At 30.5% G+C, this 20,387-nt stretch overlaps 2 protein-coding genes across 3 annotated transcripts; one reads left to right on the forward strand and one right to left on the reverse strand.

Annotated features, from left to right (window-relative positions):
- Nucleotides 1–275: 275 nt before the first annotated feature.
- On the forward strand, nt 276–3,967 carry LOC125070118. The gene is made up of 7 exons (XM_047679819.1): nt 276–312; nt 391–461; nt 1,039–1,222; nt 2,062–2,264; nt 2,829–2,954; nt 3,442–3,468; nt 3,719–3,967. Exons 1-7 carry the CDS (start codon nt 276–278, stop codon nt 3,965–3,967), a joined length of 897 nt encoding a protein of 298 aa, XP_047535775.1.
- A 782-nt stretch (nt 3,968–4,749) lies between these two features.
- Nucleotides 4,750–20,138, reverse strand: LOC125069866 (cytochrome P450 4c3-like). 2 transcript variants are annotated; one of them, XM_047679466.1, is made up of 10 exons: nt 19,837–20,138; nt 10,835–10,924; nt 10,591–10,701; nt 10,162–10,347; nt 9,474–9,670; nt 9,167–9,227; nt 6,095–6,278; nt 5,379–5,530; nt 5,016–5,204; nt 4,750–4,925 (listed from the first exon to the last, which is right to left on the reverse strand). In XM_047679466.1, exons 1-10 carry the CDS (start codon nt 19,991–19,993, stop codon nt 4,771–4,773), a joined length of 1,482 nt encoding a protein of 493 aa, XP_047535422.1. In that variant the 5' UTR covers nt 19,994–20,138; the 3' UTR covers nt 4,750–4,770. The 2 variants fall into 2 exon arrangements, with proteins under 2 accessions (XP_047535422.1, XP_047535421.1); XM_047679465.1 differs by having other exon boundaries at nt 6,095–6,290.
- Nucleotides 20,139–20,387: the final 249 nt, after the last annotated feature.

A 20,387-nucleotide genomic window follows, 5' to 3' on the forward strand; every position in this document is an offset into this window, starting at 1 on the left:
AGTTTAGCTTTACAGTATTTGTATGAGCTACCTACTACAATCGAGTTCAAACTGAGTATGCAATTGCTGTATTTTTAATTATTATTTACTGCGTTGAACGAATGTAGGTTCCTAATAAGTAATTGCGAAATTTCCAGGCCATTGAAGAAAATAACAATGTATGTTTTGAAATTGTTATCGTGATCTCATAAAAGCATTCAACCGTGCATTCATGCTGTTTTATCACTTATAATATTGTAACTACGTAGTTGGTTGGTGATTTTCTATATTTAAATATGGGCGCTGGACAGATTGGAGGAATCGCAACTATGCGTAATTAATATATTAATAATACCTCATATCAAATGTAATTGATTAAATTAAATATATTTTCAATATATCATTTTATAGTTGACATAGACTTCAATAATGCGGCTGGCTTTCAAGGTGTGCCTGCCAAAGTAACAGAAGGTCAATTTATAGTAAGTAGTAACTAATAATTGATGCAAGTAAAATATTAAATAGGTCATACACAATAAATTTAAACTAACATCAGTTTCTAATCATTTATCTACAGATATATATTTGCCTATATAACATATACAGCCTGTAAACTTCCCACTGCTGGGCTAAGGACTTCTCCCCCTTTGAGGAGAAGATTAGAGCATATTCCACCACACTGCTTTAATGCGGGATGGTGGATTCATATGTGGCAGAATTTCGTTGAAATTAGACACATGCAGGTTTCCTCACGATGTTTTTCTTCACCGCCGAGCACGAGATGAATTATAAACACAAATTAAGCATATAAAATTTCATTGGTCCTTGCCTGGATTGAACCCGCAATCATCGGTTAAGATGTACGCGTTCTAAGCACTGGGCCATCTCGGCTCTCTATTACCTATATAGGCTTTAGATTATTGAAATACGTTAAGTATTGCAGAAAAGTAACTCTTATATTACATTTATTTAAAGTACTAGTTTTTTATGACAAATACTTCAGCTCAAGTCTTGTGCTTGCGAATATTTTGACATTTGATAATAATAAATGTCTAACAGGTACATTATTTATCTCACGCCATGCTGTTTTGCGTGGGCGCACTTATAGAAGCGCACGTAGTGCTAACACCAGCAATTTGCGTTTTTGGAGAAAGATATAAATTTAAAATATTTGCTGGTACACATAGATTTCTAGAGAATACTGGCACTGGTCGCGTAGTGCAACATCTGTGCATTCATAAAGGTGAGGAAACTTTAATCTTTATCCTAGTAATAACGAAGACTTCTCCGAATAAACTGTTAAGTTGGTGGTTGACGATTAATTATGAATTGTTTATCTGTATTCAATATTTGACAATGGTTAGTACACCCGACTTTACTCTATAATATAACATCTACTTACTGTCAATATTATAATCGTGTGTAAGTAATTAGCATTGTATTGTTAAACAATAACTTAACAATACAAAATTAAATTAAGAGCGACAAATTGTGTAACTATCAAAAGAAAGGGTAGGTGCATACTAACTTTAGATATTGGCAGTAATTATTAAATTATAATGTTTCCATGAAATGATATGTACGTAAAAAAAAAAAATTATTGCCTTACGAAGTTAAGTATAAAGTATCATATGGTATACCTATGTATAATAAAACTAAAGTTATTTAAATTATTATTAAGATTTAAAAAAGAGCCCATGATGTTGCTCATGGGAAAGGTGACGCGGCACACGAGTAGTAGTATATTCAAATTCGAAATCTTTATCCAACATTGAAGCATAACACTTTCATATTGATTGTCAAAAATCTATCGCTCGGTTCTATGCACCCTCTACACCCTGGATTATGAAAACTTGAGAAGCGACAGTCAATTCGGTTACTACAATAACAACTACTGAGTTTCTTGCAGATTCTTCTCTCGGAAGAATCTACTTTCCGAAGCGGTGGTAGCCTTAAAGTTTTATTTCAACACGTGACATGACGATTCATAAGTGTTTTCTTGTGCCTATTTGAACAAAGAATATTTATTATAATATCCCACTACTTTGTAAGCTGTGTAATTAAAATATTCAAGACATTTAGGATATAATCACACCATGCGATGGCAGGCGTGTTCTCCGGATAACTTAGCACTACTGGTCCTAAATCAACAGTTCTCCTTTCACAAACGTGAACCTAACACCGAATTTGTCTTAAACCGGGTTCGGTATGGTATTATTGGTGATATAGACAAGCGGATAGGAGATCCAACATGCCGATATTACGGCTGGGGCAGTAGAAGAAACGTAAGATTCTTTTTCATTTCTAATTTAATTAAAATGTTGTTCGTCAGTACGGTGACACTGTACGATTCTTGTCTCCGATTTAATAAGGTTTTATTTATTAAGTGGATAAAGATATCAACCGTAATACAAAAAAAAAAAACACAAATTATTGATTTTTTTAAATATCACATTCAGCCTACTGGCCTAAATTGCAAAATGTATTTTTTAATTTAAAGAAAATGCTTAAAATTAGCGTTTTATTTATTTTGGTAGGGAGTAAGAAATGGCGTCGCGGACTTTTCTAATTACATGATCAAAATCTATAATTAATCTAATTCAGCAACACACTTCCGATATACTTTTAAAATTATGTCAGCTTAAGCCATATCAGCCGTCTCGTTGATGACAATCAATCAAAGCTCTTTTTTATAATTCGAATGAACGCCTTAATCGATGAAATAAAACAGAAAAAAAAACAATCTTTCATCAAAGAAACAAACTTATTATATTATGATATCCACTAAATCATGTCTCAAATATTTTTGTAGCTATTAATTATAATAAAATAATTTATTTATTTTGCAGGGCTATCTGATACCATTACTTATTCGCTCTTACCGTGTTGACGTTACCATACTACCTAAGGATCGTTGCATGGAAATGTGGAATAATGAAGATAAATATCTTTGTATGCAACAGCCGAAATGTAAGGTATGGAATGTACTATAATTACGAGTTTGGAGAATGACTCTTACATAATTTCTGAGATCCCATTAGAAATTCAATAAGAAATACAACATGTTGACATGGTATAATTTATCATTACTGTGTAATGTTTCATTACCGTCTAGTGCTAAATTTTTGATGATGCCTTCATATGATAACACTAATAATCCTAAATTACTCTTAAATGTACTGTATCTAAGTAAACTTTTGAGCAAGGCCGCATGCAAGCATGTCTATCTACTTATTTGTTAAATATTTAGAAGTTGTCTGCTTATTATTTGTTGAATAGTTAGTAGATAAAAAATTCGGAAGAGTAATACCTTGCTCCGCGTTTCAAAGCGCTATTTATTCCGTAGTCAAATATTAGCTTTCAATTTATTTTAGTTTTTATTTGTTTCAATAAATAATATAATACAGGTTCCAAAATAAATGCGAAGTTATAAAAGAAATGTAAATATTATTTTCTCAACAGTCGGAAAAACATGGAGCTCTATGTCCAGTAAGTATCATTTGTTTGATTAAATCTTCACCTTATACACAAAATAAACAATTTACTTGGAAGTTAACACAGACGTAACCGAACTATGATAATATTGCGTATGCTGTCAATATTTTTTTGAAGAACTTGTTTCGTAATGCAATGTGTATTATATTTTAATTGTTATCAATTCCGTGTTATTAATAAAGTAGTCATTTTAACGATACTAAAATTAAGACCATATAATAAAATTCATTTATTTTATATTCAGGATGATTTGGGGTCGGTCCTCGTTTGTTCCGGATACATTCAAGGCATGATGACATCACGTCTGATAGACCGTCCTTGTGGAGTTGGTTTCGTGGACATGAGTCTATACAATAAGTTCCTTACCTGCGGCGTGGATGACTCTCGTGACGTTATCGACCACGATGAATTTATGACCGTTGACTTTAGCACCTCAAAGCCTCCTCCCTCCCTTATGACCGCACCTTCTATGAATACTACTAACGAATCGTAGTTTTCAATTAAAACTTTTTAAATGAAAATAAAACTTTTATTATTTACAATACATTACAAATACTTTTTATTGTATACTATTAAACTTGCTCATAGCTAAGATAGTACCTCTTCCAGTAAGCCTAGAGAGAAACGAGCAGAAAAATTATCAATATTTATCTTGGTGGTAGGGCTTTGTGCAAGTCCGTCTGGGAAGGTACCACCCACTTATCAGATATTCTGCCGCCAAGCAGCAATACTTGATATTGTTGTGTTCCGGTTTAAAGGGTGAGTGAGCCAGTGTAACTACAGGCATAAGTGACATAACATCTTAGTTCCGAAGGTTGGTGGCGCATTGGTGGTATGAATGGAATGGTTAATATTTCTTACGGCGGGGGGTCTACCACTTACCATCAGGTGACCCATTTACTCGTCCGCCTACCTATATCATAAAAAAAACCGAAACTGAAGTTTATATTGGTTAATTGATTATAATCAATTAATCTTAATTTAAAGACATTTACGAATTATTGATATTCTTTGGTTCATTGTCCTTTTCGGTCAAATTAGAATTCGTGTGTCTCCGCATTAATTAATCTATTAATGTAATAAATTAATGAATATATTATATAACTGAATTCAGCAACTTATTATTACGTAGAATCAAATTGATAGCTCTATAATATTTTAATGTATAATTAGTATTTAACCATTTTGTTAAAAATAAAGGTCATTTTATATAAAAGTAAAAATTCAGAGTTGTTTAATAGATATATGTATTTTTTACTTTTACGTTTTTATCGTTTTAATTCCATTTTAAATTTCTCACGGCAATCTTTTTGTTATTTTGATTTGATGGCCGTTGATAGGAAATAAGAGTACTTCTATTTTCAGAGGTCCCACTTCGTTTGCTTCTATTTTGTACGACCTTATAAAACTTGATATGATGCTCTTCATTATTAACATACCGAAGTTTCTACCTGTATGTAAAAAATAAATAAATAAATCATAATAAAATGAATTATATTTTTATCGTCACAATAAGAAATACATAGTGAAAACTATGTTACCTATACAGTTTCTTGAACCAAAGCTAAAAGCAAGGAAGGCGGCAGGATGTCGATCAACAGAATGTTCTGGTAGAAATCTATCCGGGTCGAATTCATTGGCATTCGGTCCCCAAACAGATTGCAATCGATGAATTGCAAAAGGACCCACAACCGCTCCGGTACCCGCTGGGACTGTCACGTTACTGTGTGCTAAAACGAGATATATGTATTTTAGTATTATAATCATACATTTAATAAGTATAATAAAAAAAAGTAAATAATAGTTTGGTAAGTGCAGAAGGAACCGACACTAAATCGATACTGTAATTGTTTTCGAAATAAATGTATAACATATTAAGAAATATAATAACATATAAAACTTACGCAAATAAATGTCTTTATGAACATTACGAGAAATGATTGGAACAACCGTGTAAAGACGCATACTTTCTTTGATCACTCTTTCCAAATAATTCATTTTAAAAATATCTTCTTTTAAAGCTCCTCGCTTAGAGTTTCCGAAAATATTTTTTTGTCTGAAATTTACAAATACCGAAAATTATTTTTATCATTCGAAACGATAGCAAATATATTTCCTAAAATTATAACTGGTGACAAGTGGACATGTTCATTTTTAACCCACAGAATGGTTTTACCATTCAACAGGGAAATGCTTTTTCCATTACACCACAAACCTCTTGCCACCATTCCAAGCGGTCATGATTTATACAGTACCTATTGTCATATAATTATTTGATTGTATATAATTATTTAATTTCTCTAGAATATTTATAAATCTTGAAAGTCTGCGGGTTCAAACATAGACAACCATCACTGAGTATGCATGTGTTTAATTTGTCTTTAAAATTTTCGTTCTGTTACTTTATGTTAATCTTAAGCTTAGATTCTCATCGGATATTATTTCTAAAGACGGAAAAAATATTAACATTATTATTATTATACTCAACAGGATTAAAACTGTTGGTCTGCTTAAATTTTTTTTTGTAAAATCAGTTGAATTTTAATTAATTCGAGCAAGTTGTATACGTACACATTATGTTGGTGAATATATTTTTAAATAAAAATATGTTATTACTCACTCCTGCAGGACTTTATTTTGTGCATCCTGATGAATACCGAGTAAAATGAAGGTGTAAGCGATGACCAGTGCGGTTGTGTCGTTGCCGGCAATCGTGATAGAATCAATATGTTCCCTTAATTGCTCATCTGTAAACTCGATATCGCGTCCGAATAGCATGTCGAGTACACTCTGAGGCTGTCCAACTGAATTAATGTCTATTAAATAGTTATTTATATAAGTATAAACATTGTCTTAAAATGAGAAAACTGCAAAAAATCAACTTAAAACATAGAATAACATTCAACTAAATTATTGAAAGTCAAAATAAAAACTACAATCGGAACAAAAATAAAAGAAAATACCTAAACCTCTGAAAAGCCGAGGAGAGAAACACAACGATTTTGTTGTAAAGCTTTCGTAATTTAAAAATTTATTTTTACAGCCTTTCTTGGTATGAGTTTGTAAGAAAGTCTTTTATGGAGTAAATAATACAACAATTTCAGAAAATGGTTTCAATGCAACTGTAGTGAAGGTGAAGGCGTTTTTCGAGATTTAAATTAAAAACTTCAAAATATTGTCTAATGAAGCTGTGAAATAAATCAATAACTACCCACTTTTACAGAAAAATAATAGGTATGTATATGAATTATCATGCCTGAAATAATCGCCCATGCGTGTGGTATTTGTCATTTAGTTTCCAGAATTATCATGTCTTAGATAATATTTGTTTTACGCTACATTGACAAAATGTGATGCGCGTTTGTTTACGATGTGACGTTCTATTTGCGATAGGTACCTTTACATGACGTTATGTTTGTATTTTACTATACTTGACAAAGTTAGAATGGTTGATATATGAATACGAGGTTGTTTTCCTATACTTTGTTTTCTTCAGTCTTATATACACTACATATTAGGTAAGTGTTATGTTTATTAATATTATTTATATACAGTGTGTTATGTACTTATATTGATGAATACTACGAAATTACCTACTTTTCTGTAATTACCTACACAAATGGATTAACCATAATCTTCTCGGAACCCCTAAGCAATACATATCTCAGGGCCCCTTTACCCTATTATGTCTTCCGAAATTATTTTTTCTACCACAAAATAATTTTATTCGACGATGTTCTTTTACTTTATTGCGATGATACGATATACCATGATGTTAAAATGAGTATGAGTGTTCAAATGAGAGAAATATAGGATTTCAACAATTTCAATATCAATGGATTCTAAAACCTTATATCCCAATTTTTGTTCTACTTAGGAGACCCCAGCGTACACTGTCCAATGGATAATGGAAACCTGTATACTTATGTTATTTAATATATATATATTTTTCTTTATACGTTAATCACGTATATTCTACTAAACGTATCGGTGTGAGCCTATGACGAATCGACGCGGAGACATCCGTAGACGATATAAGTTATTATTTTTTTCGAATACGTTTTATTTAAATCTCATCGAACCGTTGACATTCGATAATAATGGCAATAAGATAGATATCATCAATATAATCAATTATTAATCAATTTAAATATTCAAAAAAAAAACTATTTTGTCCGAAAAAACAATTTAGGTAGCATGAGGAAAAGAACAAAAATATTAAAGTACTATATAAATATATTTAATGCTAGAAAAACCTTTGTACCGTACATATAGTAGAGAATTAAATAGTTTGTAGCATAGCGGTTATTATTATGTTATGTTTGTATTCAAGGCTACTCGATAAAATTAGTTGTAAATCTAATAAGCCAAGGAGATGAGACATCTGAGTACAATGGATAATTTACAAAGCATGGTTTATTTGTTAGTAGCTGTAACATGCAAATAAAAGTTTTATTACATTTACACTTATACATGTCGAGTATTGGCTGAGTTTTAATACTTAGGTAGAGGTGAGAAATTTTGTTTTTAACACTATATTAATATACTTAAAAAAGCCACCGAGTAATGTAAAAGTTGCAAATATGACCCTGTTCCTAAGACGATTATCCCTAAAACAGTTTTACATTTAAGTAAGGGCTTTGTAACCCCTTCAACGTAAATACCACCCACTCGTCATACTACCGTGAAGCTGTTATACTTAAAATAGTTATTTCCGCTTTGAAGGGTAAGTAAGCCAATTTAACCATATGGACAAGGATCTCAGTTAACAAAGTTGGGGCTATATTGGCGATGTTAGGAATGGATAAAATTTCTTATAGCGCCAATATCTATGGGCAGTGGTGACCACTTACCATCCGGCAGACCAGTTATCAGTCTGCCTACCTATGTTATAAAAATTAAGATTATTTACTAAAAATATTAAAATAAAATATTTTTTAATAAAAATATTACCTACTCTAGGGTAATGCAGCTGACATTAATACTATTTTTGTACTGCAGAAGAGGGCTATTCGTGCAATTTATAACCTGGGCCCAAAAGATTCGTTAAGAGGTAAATTTAAAGAAATTAAAATAATGACTGTCGCTTCTCAATTTGTTTTTGATAATGTTATGTATGTACGCAAAAACATAAATGATTTTCCCAGAAATTGTGACGTACATTCTATTAACACTAGGAACAAGAATAAACTTGTTACTCCAAGTACCCGATTACACAGGGTTAGTAACTCTTTTTTGGGGCAATGTATACGTTTTTACAACAGGGTCCCAGAAAACGTTGAAAATTATTCAATTATAAAATTCAAAAGAATCGTTAAAGAGCGTTTGTGTGCTAAAGGATATTATAACACTAAAGACTTTTTAGTTGACTGCACGCTTTGGGAATGAAATGATCGCCTCCAGGCTGTTTCAAATAACTAAAATATAATTATCATTGTACATGCAAAATGCGCTGAGTTTCTTTCGCCGGTTCTTCTCAGGTCCGAGGTCCTAAATTCCGAACTGGTGGTAGATTTTTGACTATCAATAAGCAAGTGTAAACACTTCTATATTGAATAAAGATTTTTAACTTGGACTTGATACATTTTAAGCATTGTAGGAATACTAGTTCAAACTACAAAAACAAATGACCAGATAAGCACTGGTAATTTAGGCCTTAAACCTAATGAATAAAGTTTAAAAAAAATCATACCAGTTTGACTGTTACTTTTTGCCATTTTCTTCTCATACTCAATTCGTTTTTTCTTCACTACCTGAGAAATATGTTCAAACATTTATTGTTATTGAAAAAAAGAATACTCAACTAATTTTGTATATTATAGTTTTAATATGTGATAAACAAAAACTTAGGTTTTTGTTTATCATATATTTCCTTTGCTCGAAAAGAAAGTGAAGTCTTTGGCCCTCGATCTCATTCAGGCTATGTCACAATTATGCACTAAAATATAATTTATATTCAAAATTACTTTATTCTTAATGTTTATACATAAATGACTAACCTCATCAGTAAATTTATGCGTCAGCTTAATATTTTCTTTTTGCTGTTTAGCGTAAGGAGTTAGATTAAAAATAAAATCGGGTTGCAGCCACACTTTAAAGAAGCGTTTGTTTAATATCGTCATGACGATGAGACGTGCTCGAAGGTAAGGTGTATCTGGAGTATGTTGAACGTCCATTCGTTCGCCCATTGCAGTTTCTGAGAAATTATTGAATATTGTTATTCATAAATATTGTTTGTAAAATCCTTGATATGATAGACAGCGAGTTCAAACCCGGGCAAATATGACTGAATTGCCCTGAATTTACTTAAAGAAAGTGAAAGTGCTTATAATTTAATAATTGAAGAAAAACATCCTAAGGAAACCCGTGAGTAGTGGATGAGAAACGCCGCATGTTCATTAACCGGTATTGGTTCAGAGGAGGCATAAGTCCAGCAGTGATTCATTTCCAGACTGATACTTTACTTTTACTTTTAGGATACTGTACATCAGACAAAATTTGTACGACACTAAGTATAAAATTGTTGGTTTCATAAATGTCTAGTTAGTTAAATCAACCGCACTTCAAAATTGATGTGATGGCGAATTAGACAATGTGGATGGTCAATAATTTGCTACTCGAATTGTTATTCAAAAATGTTTTCCACTAGTTTAGTATTAATTAATTTAGTTTATGTTATATTTTTACCGAATACAATGTCCAGGGTACAAGCCGTAATGTATTTCAGTACATCGAATTCACATTTTCCCGATTGGTCTGCGATCCTTTCAAGGAGCACGTCCGCTTGTGTTGAAATAACACTCAAGTATTCTTCCACTACTTTATTGTGGAAAATCGGTAACAATACTTTTCTATGAACTTTCCACAGACTAACTAAAAAAAAAGATTTTTTAGTTTTTTTTTTCGAAATGTCTTATAAGCGAATAGTTAATAATAGTTTTTAATTTTTTACGTTATTTAATTAATTAATTTTATTATAAGGTATTAACAGTAATGTATATTTTTTTATATTAATTGTAATACATCAATCATATTATAATGAGATCAAGACAAGGTTAATATATTTCACATTTGCGTTTAAATGACATTAGTTAGCAGGTATAAGTAGGTACTTACGTGGAGCAATGAAGAGTCCACGTCCAAGCCAAGGACGTAAAAACCGATAAACCTCGTCTTTGTCGAGACAATTTTCTAAAATTACTTGGGCATCTTCCGGGTTTCCAATCGCTGTAAATCAGAAAGGTCTCTATTTACTGAGTTTGACTCAAGTCAAATATTGACTAGTATAAAATACTAAAGTATAAACAGATGTATGTATATACATATTTTTACAAAGAAATAATTGATTTATATTACTAACCAATGTATAACTTTGGCCCCAACCACAATTTTACTGCACCTTTATGTTTCTGTGCCAGCGAAGCGATATATTTGAGGCTTTTTAAAATTTCTGAGGAAAAGATTAAGTGAAATTAATTGAGTTAAAAATAAAAATTTGATAATAAATAAATTTGATTAAGTTAAAAGTTAAAAACACATGCGGCTATTTATAAACATGTATTTGCATATAAATGCAAATATATAAAAATATTTTTTAATAATATGTGACTATGGTTTAATAATATATTTTTTATGGTATCGGTAGACGAGCAAATGGGCCACGTGATGGTAAGTGGTCACCACCACCCATAGACAATGGCGCTGTAAGAAATATTAACCGTTCCTTACATCACCAATGCGCCACCAGCCTTGGGAACTAAGATGTTATGTCCCTTGTGCCTGTAGTTACACTGGCTCACTCACCCTTCAAACCGGAACACAACAATACTGAGTATTGCTGTTTGGCGGTAGAATATCTGATGAGTCGGTGGTACCTACCCAGACTGCTTTTGCACAAAGCCCTACCACCAAGTAAATATATATAATGTTGTAATAAAAATAATATGATTAATTAATTAAGTGTTGTATTATTTAATAGTAAGTGCACATATTTTTGTTTAATTGAAGTTTCGCCGTTCGATTATATTTTGTCAATATTAAACGATAAAGATATAAAATTTACTACTTATTTAATAAAGAAATAATTCAAGAATTTTAAATTAAACCAGCTGTGCCCGCGACTACGTGCGCGTTTGAATTTTACAAAAAAGTTATTGTTGTAACCTAGGTTACTCCTTATTCATCAGCTATCTGCCAGTGAAATAAATGTCAAAATCGGTCCAGCCATTCCAGAGATTAGCCTGAACATACAGACAGACAGAAAGACAGACATACAAAAACAGAACAAAAAAATGTTATATCGGTATATGTACCGTGTATACAAACATATGCTTTTAGTAAAAAGTGGTTATTTTAATATTATTATTCATTATATTTATGGCTTCTGTCAATAGGTTGGCAATTCTGCCAGTGTCAGGGTTGAAATATTTTAATATTACCAACAGACACTTAAATTTTATTACCTATATGTACATACTAACCTACCTACTATTTGTAGATTTTTTTTGACATGTTCTAATTTTGCAATCTGTTAATTCTTAATTCTATTTTGTTTATTTTTTGTATTTAAATATTTAACAATGTTATATGTATTGTAATTATTATTATTTAAATACTCGTATAAACTCAGGATGCTTGCCCGAATTTGAAGCTCAACCAAATTTATGAAGTGGCTTAGCCGGGCTCACTAATTCAATCAATTAATCACGTCATCTCGAATAAACATTTATAAATATCATATTATAAATTATAAATTTCATATATTTCTAAATATATATTACTATAATTCATAAACTTTGTATATATTGACTGAACAGTTCGTGACCTTAAGTTTATTGAGCGATGTACGCGCAACTACAACATATTGTATTTGCTGAGAGGTGAATATAATATTTATCAACATTACACAATTATATAGTGCATATTAAATAATTGCACATATGCATTTCTAATTATTTTTAAATGTGTAAAATAAATGACAGATAGAAATGAAATAAATCTATCAAGAAATTAAAATTAAAATTGTCTTCACCTCCTGACCTCCATTTCACTTTCCATTTCTGTGCATTACATTATTTTATATGAAATTGTAACGATTTATTAGACATAAAATCAAAGAACACGTAGATGATATAAAAAATTACAAAAACTGTATTATTTTTAGTGGCATGTGGGTAACAAAAACTATCGTTGACTTGCGAGTAAAAACTCACAACATATACTTATGTCGTAATCTATCGAAGAAGGAGTAAAAGTAAAGGTTTCTACCTTAAGAGGACTACAAGAGCTAAGTGCCCTTGAGAATCGCACGCACACACTTACAAAATCGACAAAAACGGCAAGCCCGTGTACTAAGGGTTAAGCGAGGTAACGAGATTACGCCCAAATATTCTAATAGATGGCGCCAAACCGAGCGACATAAGATCAATCATAAATCTCATAAAAAATAGATAGGACAACAGAATTATTTTTATTTCTTTCGATGTTAGTTAACAAATGATTATGAAATAAAACTGATTCAATTAAACTTACAATATTTTTATTTATATTTTGTATACAATAAAATAGACAGTTAGTTTTAACCTTTTTTTTCTATTATTTATATTATTATACCACAATTAGTTCTTATACTAAATATTGAAACATACCAATTTTTAACATTTTATAAAAGTTTAATGATCTATTTTGTTGGAATATACAAAAATTCAAGCCTCTATACATAATAGATTTCTCTTTCATTATATTATTCAATCTTTCACTCATTCACATTCGCTCACCACTCATTCAATCAACGAACAGCTTTACTTGATTATTTAATATTCATTATTAAAAACATTGTCAAACAGTGCAGACGTGTCTTATTATACCTACCCCATTTCCCTTCAGGTTATGGGCCCAGGTCATGTTTAAAGTTGTTTAAATAATTAAAATTAATAGTAAAAGTGTTACTCAAAATGGATTCGCGAAGTAAAAGAAATATACAACAATTTAACGGTGATCGCTATAGTACTTGGAAGTTTCGTATAAGGTCACTACTAGAAGAAATGCAGTTATTGCCTGTTATTGACGAAGAACCACCACCAATACCAGATAATGAGTGGATTAAGAAGAATATGCTAGCAAAAGGTACGATTGTAGATTACTTGGGTGACACATTTTTAAGCTTTGCAAGAGGTTCTTCTACTGCAAAATCCATAATGGCCGAACTAGACAAAGTATACGAGCGGAGGAGCTTAGCGACTCAATTGGCTTTACGTAAACAGTTACTTAATATGAAACTACAGCCAGATGTGACACTATTCGAACATTTTAACAATTTCGATAATATCATTACTGAATTAATATCGGCTGGTGCAAAATTGGATGAGATGGATAAAATATCACATTTACTTTTAACTCTACCCACATCATACGATGGTGTTATAACGGCACTGGAAACACTTGGAGAGGAACAATTGCATCTATCTTTTGTAAAAACTCGTCTTCTAGATCACGAAGTCAAACTAAAGAATACCACGACGACAGAACTCAAAGTTTTACATACATCAACGAATAAATTCAAATCGCAGAACAAAATTGGATTCGATAAAAGGAAATCATATAATTATTATAAAAAGAAGTCATACGCCGGAAATTCATCATATAAAATTTCAAAATTATATTGTGATTATTGTGGACGACGAAATCATATGAAGAAGGATTGTCGATTTTTCAAAAAGTTACAACAAAATGGAGGTAGTAGCGGCAGTAAAACAGCAGCTGCGAGCGCTTTGCAAATCAGAAACGATAACGAGGACAGTTTCGCATTTATGTTTTCAACGTGTAAATTGTCAAATTCTTATAAATATCATATTAATAATATTGTTTTCATTTTAGATTCGGGTGCAACTGACCACGTTGTAAATAGTAAGGAATTATTTTTTCCCTACTCAGAGTTCACAACACCGATTAAAATTGGTATAGCTAAGAACAATGAAAGCATTCAAGCGTTTGGTAAAGGTACAATAAATGTCACTACTAATTTTAGGTTTTCAAGGGGCGATTAATAATGTATTATATGCGCCGGACGTGCCATGTAATTTAATATCTGTATATCGTATTCAACAAGGAGGTATGGTTGTTATATTTAAAAATAACAGTGTTTATATTAACAATAGTATCAAGTGTTTAGTATCGAGTGTTATCAGTAATAATTTATTTAAATTAGTTTTTCAAGTGCATACGCGATCTCAACATAATTTAAATTTGTCTCAAACTTCTACATCTTACGAACTATGGCATAAGCGTCTAGGTCACTTAAACAAAAATAAATTTAACATTCTAAAAAACTTAATTGATGATAGTTACCTAATTAATGATATTATGCCTAATGATACATTATGTGAGTCTTGCATACTTGGTAAACAGTCGCGGTTGCCCTTTGCAAAATCAAAAGATAAATCAGTCAGAAATAGGCCACTTTTTATAGTTCATTCCGATATTTGTGGTCCTATTACACCACCTACATTTGATGATAAAAATTATTTTATTACTTTTATTGACGATTTTACTCATTATACAGTAACGTATTTGATGCATTCTAAATCTGAAGCATATAAATGTATGAAAGACTACGTAACAAAATGTGAAAATTTATTTAATTCTAAAGTTGTTAATTTATATTGCGATAATGGCCGAGAGTACCTTTCAAACGAATTCAAAGAATTTTGTGTTGACAAAGGGATAATGTATCATTTAACGGTTCCTTACACCCCACAACAAAATGGTGTATCAGAAAGAATGAATCGTACATTAACCGAAATGGCTCGAACATTGGTTACAAGTGCGAAATTAAATAAAATATTTTGGGGTGAAGCTGTTTTAACAGCTACTTATTTAATTAACATACTACCCACTAAAACTCTGATAAATAAAACACCATACGAAATGTGGCATGGTAAAAGGCCGAAAATAAATCATTTAAAAATGTTTGGATCTACTGCATACGTTCATAACAAAGCTAGAAAAACTAAATTTGATGAGAAATCTTTCAAGTCAATATTGATCGGTTACGATGCAAACGGTTATAGATTATTCAATATCGAAAATAATCAAGTTTTTATAGCTCGCGATGTTATTTTTGACGAGTTAAACTTTGAAAAATCACGCCCTACACGTAGCAGTAGTGACAACATTGAAACCCTTTCAAAATTTAGTAAGCCCGAAATTGATTCGGCAAAGCTAAAAATAGATCAACAACAAGATTCTTTTAATGACAATTCGTTGGACGGTTCATCGAATACCACTAATTTAAGACGTAGCGAAAGAATTCGAGAATTACCCCCAAAGAATTATAAGCAAATGCACGATCCTGATTTATTTTTATCTCTTTTTAATGATACGCAATCTTTACCTACATCATATAAGAATATCTTCGATAGGCACGATTCTGATAAGTGGTTGAACGCTATACAGGATGAAATTGAGTCGCTTCGAAGCAACCAAACGTGGACATTAGTTATTAGACCGAAAAATGTTAATATTATAAGTTGCAAGTGGGTATTTACAATTAAAAATAATGAATTTGGTGAACCTACACGTTATAAAGCTCGGTTGGTTGCTCGAGGTTTCACTCAAGAATATTTACAAGACTATCACGAAACGTTCGCACCAGTGGCTCGGATAACTACTTTTAGATTTATATTAGCACTGGCAAATCAGTTTGATTTACATTTACACCACATGGACGTTAAAACCGCGTTTCTAAATGGTATATTGAAAGAAAATATTTATATGGAAGTACCGGAAGGTATTTTAGCAAGTAATAACCAGGTTTGTAAATTGAATAAAACATTATATGGCCTAAAGCAGTCGTCCAGGTGTTGGTATGCACGGTTCGATCTCATTCTCAAGGAAATGGGTTTTAAGAACTCTGAATTAGATCCTTGTCTGTACATATTAGATAAAAATTGTATAGATAAAAACGTGTATATAGTTCTGTACGTTGATGATTTAATTATTACTACTAAAAATAGTAATTTATTACAAGCGTTTAAAAACAGTTTAATGCAAAAATTTCAAATGACTGATTTGAAGGACTTAAAACTATTTCTTGGTATTAGAATTCAAAGAACAACTAATACAATTTCTTTAGATCAAACAACATATTTGCAAAATGTTCTAAATAAATTTTCTATGAAAGATTGTAATCCATCGAATTCACCTTTTCCTTCTAAAATCAATTTTGTAGCTTTAAATTCAGACACTCACTATGATGCACCTTGTAAAAATGTTATAGGATGCCTTATGTATGCAATGCTTTGCACAAGGCCAGATATTTGTGCTTGTATTAATATATTAAGTAGATATCAATCTAAAAATAACGAAGAGTTGTGGAAATATTTAAAACATCTCTTACGATACATTAAAGGTACAATTAATTTAAAATTGGTTTATAAAAAATCTGAATATAAAGAGATAATAAGTGGGTATGCAGATTCCGACTGGGGAGGTGACGAGAACGACAGAAAAAGTACAACTGGCTATTTGTTTAAGGCCTTTAATAATTGTACAATTTCGTGGACCACACGAAAACAAAATACTGTCGCCGTCTCTTCAACGGAAGCTGAATACATGGCTCTCTTTGAGGCTGTGAGAGAAGGAGTCTGGATAAGGTCATTGTTAAATAGTATTTCTATACAAATAACAGAGCCTATTGTAATATTTGAAGACAATAATAGTTGTATATGTATTGCCAATAACCCCACAAATCACAAAAAATCTAAGCACATAGATATAAAATATCATTTTATTAGGGAACAAATCGCTAATCAAATAATAAAGCTAGAACCTATTTCCACAGGAAATCAACTAGCTGACATGTTCACAAAAGCGATACCTTCCAAGAGATTTATAGAATTAAGAAAGAATTTAAATTTGTTTTGAAAAATAATTCATGTTTTGTGTTAATCAAGTAAATGAAGGAATGAGTTTATTTAATAAATAAAACTATGGTTTATGTAACTAAATAGTTAGTATTTTATTTGTAAAAATGAGTAATGAAAGAAATTATGTTATGGTATTGTTATTTTATATTAACTTGTATTTTTGAGGGGGACTGTTGGAATATACAAAAATTCAAGCCTCTATACATAATAGATTTCTCTTTCATTATATTATTCAATCTTTCACTCATTCACATTCGCTCACCACTCATTCAATCAACGAACAGCTTTACTTGATTATTTAATATTCATTATTAAAAACATTGTCAAACAGTGCAGACGTGTCTTATTATACCTACCCCATTTCCCTTCATATTTATATAATAAAATCGTAAGTGTTCGAAATCTGTAGTGTAGTGACCGTGGGGTAACATATAGCGGAGTATTTGTTCGTTTTATTAATATTGGTTCATAAAGAAAAAATATATATTAAATTAAAAAAAAAAAATCTAAATATTTACTAGAAAAAAATGTTGTCAATTCGGTTTGGTTGAATCATTGATGAATGAAAGGTTAATCATAATAGGTTTAATCATAAATCTCATAAAAATAGATAGGATATTAGAATTATTTGTATTGCTTTTGACTGTTATTCGAAAATGATTAAAAAATAAAACTGATTTAATTAAACTTAAAATATTTTTATTTATATTTAGTACTACAAAAAAAAAACATTTAGTGTTAATTTTTTTTAAAAAAATTTTATTTAATTTCACTTGTATGTATTAATGTTATTACATATGTCCTGGAATCTTGGAATAAATATTACACCCACTTTCAGCTAAAAGTTGGCACACATATTTAATCTCGATGACAATGCACGATTCATGAATTGCTGCTATATTCAATCCAATATGGCGGACGTTACAAAAAAATTTAAATTTATGAATTACGTACAAATGACACTTCTAAATATTCTAGTTCTCTGGTTCACAACAATTACATTTTTTTTGTTACGACTTTACTTTTTTTTATTATTATTAAAATTAGTTCATACATAACTTTAATTCTTATTATAAACAATCGATAAAATTAAACTCTTACGCAATATAAATAGCTTCCGTGTTATTGTTTTCAACTTTCTTTATTCTGTAAAAAATAAATATATGTTAGTAATTACATTTTTATTAATTATAAAATTATGTATTTAAAAAATATGTATCTTAATATGTCATAGTAGTTATAATGAAAAAAAAATGTTTCGAGTTCATGGGGATCGAATGTAGTCACTTGATCCCCATGAAAGTCAATTGATGTTTTCCTTCCTTTAACCAAATACTCTATCGTAATTATTAAAAATTGCTCGAAAAATCTGATTATATGAGAACTGATTGCACATTTTTCTAATAGATGTTTTCAATATTCAAAATTTATAAAAAAAAAAATATGTTTACTAATTAAATACTCTTACCTTTTAATATCGTTCATATGTATGTTCGGCGCTTGATTTATATAAACGTTTTTTAGTTTTCCTCACGCGTTTCACTTTATTTCCCATATTTACACAATTAAAATTTATAACAAAAAATATTATTAAAAATCAAATGCCTAATTACTACTACACTATTTTAACTTAATATATTTATTTACAAGAAAGAATAAAATTTATTATAAGAAAACATGAAACAATGAATTTACAATTAAAATTACAAAAAAATATCTCGTAACGTAATGAATGATGCGGCGAAAAGATCGACACGTCTGTATAGCATCAGGCCTCGGCCGGCATTGTCTGTACTCTGTACACGGCGTTTACGCACACATGCGTACGCATTTTGTTCGAAAATAAGAATATCGGATTTAAAAAAAATCTATTGATTTTACTAAAAAAGTGAAACCGAGGTTAAATAGTATATTGCTTGTAGAATAATCTGACAAAAAACCAGAATTATGGAACGTATATAAGTATAGTTATTATTGATTAAAAGATCTTTTTAGAGGTAACTTTGTGATTTTTTTCTATCGTACCAAATTAATTACATCATGTTTTCAAAATAACAAATACTTAGCATGTATCCTGAAGATTATCATATATTTTTTTCATTTGGTTTACTGCATTGGATCATATACTTTTTTGCATTATAAAACTTGCATTTAGCTCATGTAGTCCCCTTAACTTTAAGTTTTCTATGCGATTTGCTAATAGCTATATTGTACTGCCAAACAGTTTTACAAAGCATTGAGATCAATCTAGTATGTAGGTACTTATTTACCTTATCATACAATGCAATGGCTAGATTTTTTTTTTATTAAAAAAAATAGTTAAAAACTATATAGACTTGTTGCTGAATTCACTATTTCCATGACGAAACTAAGTAATGAAATAATTATAATATTCTATGAGTTAATTTTAAGCAAGTAAATAATGAAAAAAACTTACTCTCTGTGCTTCCGATAAAAAACATAGCATTTCCTACTAGAGGTAAGGAAGGTGGCATGGGCAACGTTGCTGTAGCTCTGTCCAATCGTCTCGAACCAGCAACCCAATAAGCCCCATAGCCACACAATATGATAAACACAAATGCTACGATGATCATCTTCCTATTTTAAAATATACGTATAAAAATAGTAGTGGTGTCAAAACTTTACAGACTCTATAAACAGTAATATAATAGTAACTTTCGCGATGTATAATATAAATTTTATTTCTATTCGGGTTTTTAAATCAACTTTTTAGGTCATGACCTGGCCACGGCAGATCCTATTCTGTTAAAACTACGGGCAAAGTAATAAATATGTAAAGGTGCTTAAAAAATTATGCGCAATTATGACTTAAATGTGTAATTCAAAATTACTCGTTATATACTATGTATTAAGAGCTTATGTCTGTATTTTTTTAATTGCATCGTTGTGTGGTTTTCGTCAAAGCTATCTCACACTGTGAGGTAAGAGTTGAATAAAGTTTTCTATGTTGTATTAAGCGTATTCATC

Source organism: Vanessa atalanta, chromosome 16 (assembly GCF_905147765.1).
Source record: "Vanessa atalanta chromosome 16, ilVanAtal1.2, whole genome shotgun sequence".
In the NCBI taxonomy this organism is placed as follows: domain Eukaryota; kingdom Metazoa; phylum Arthropoda; class Insecta; order Lepidoptera; family Nymphalidae; genus Vanessa; species Vanessa atalanta.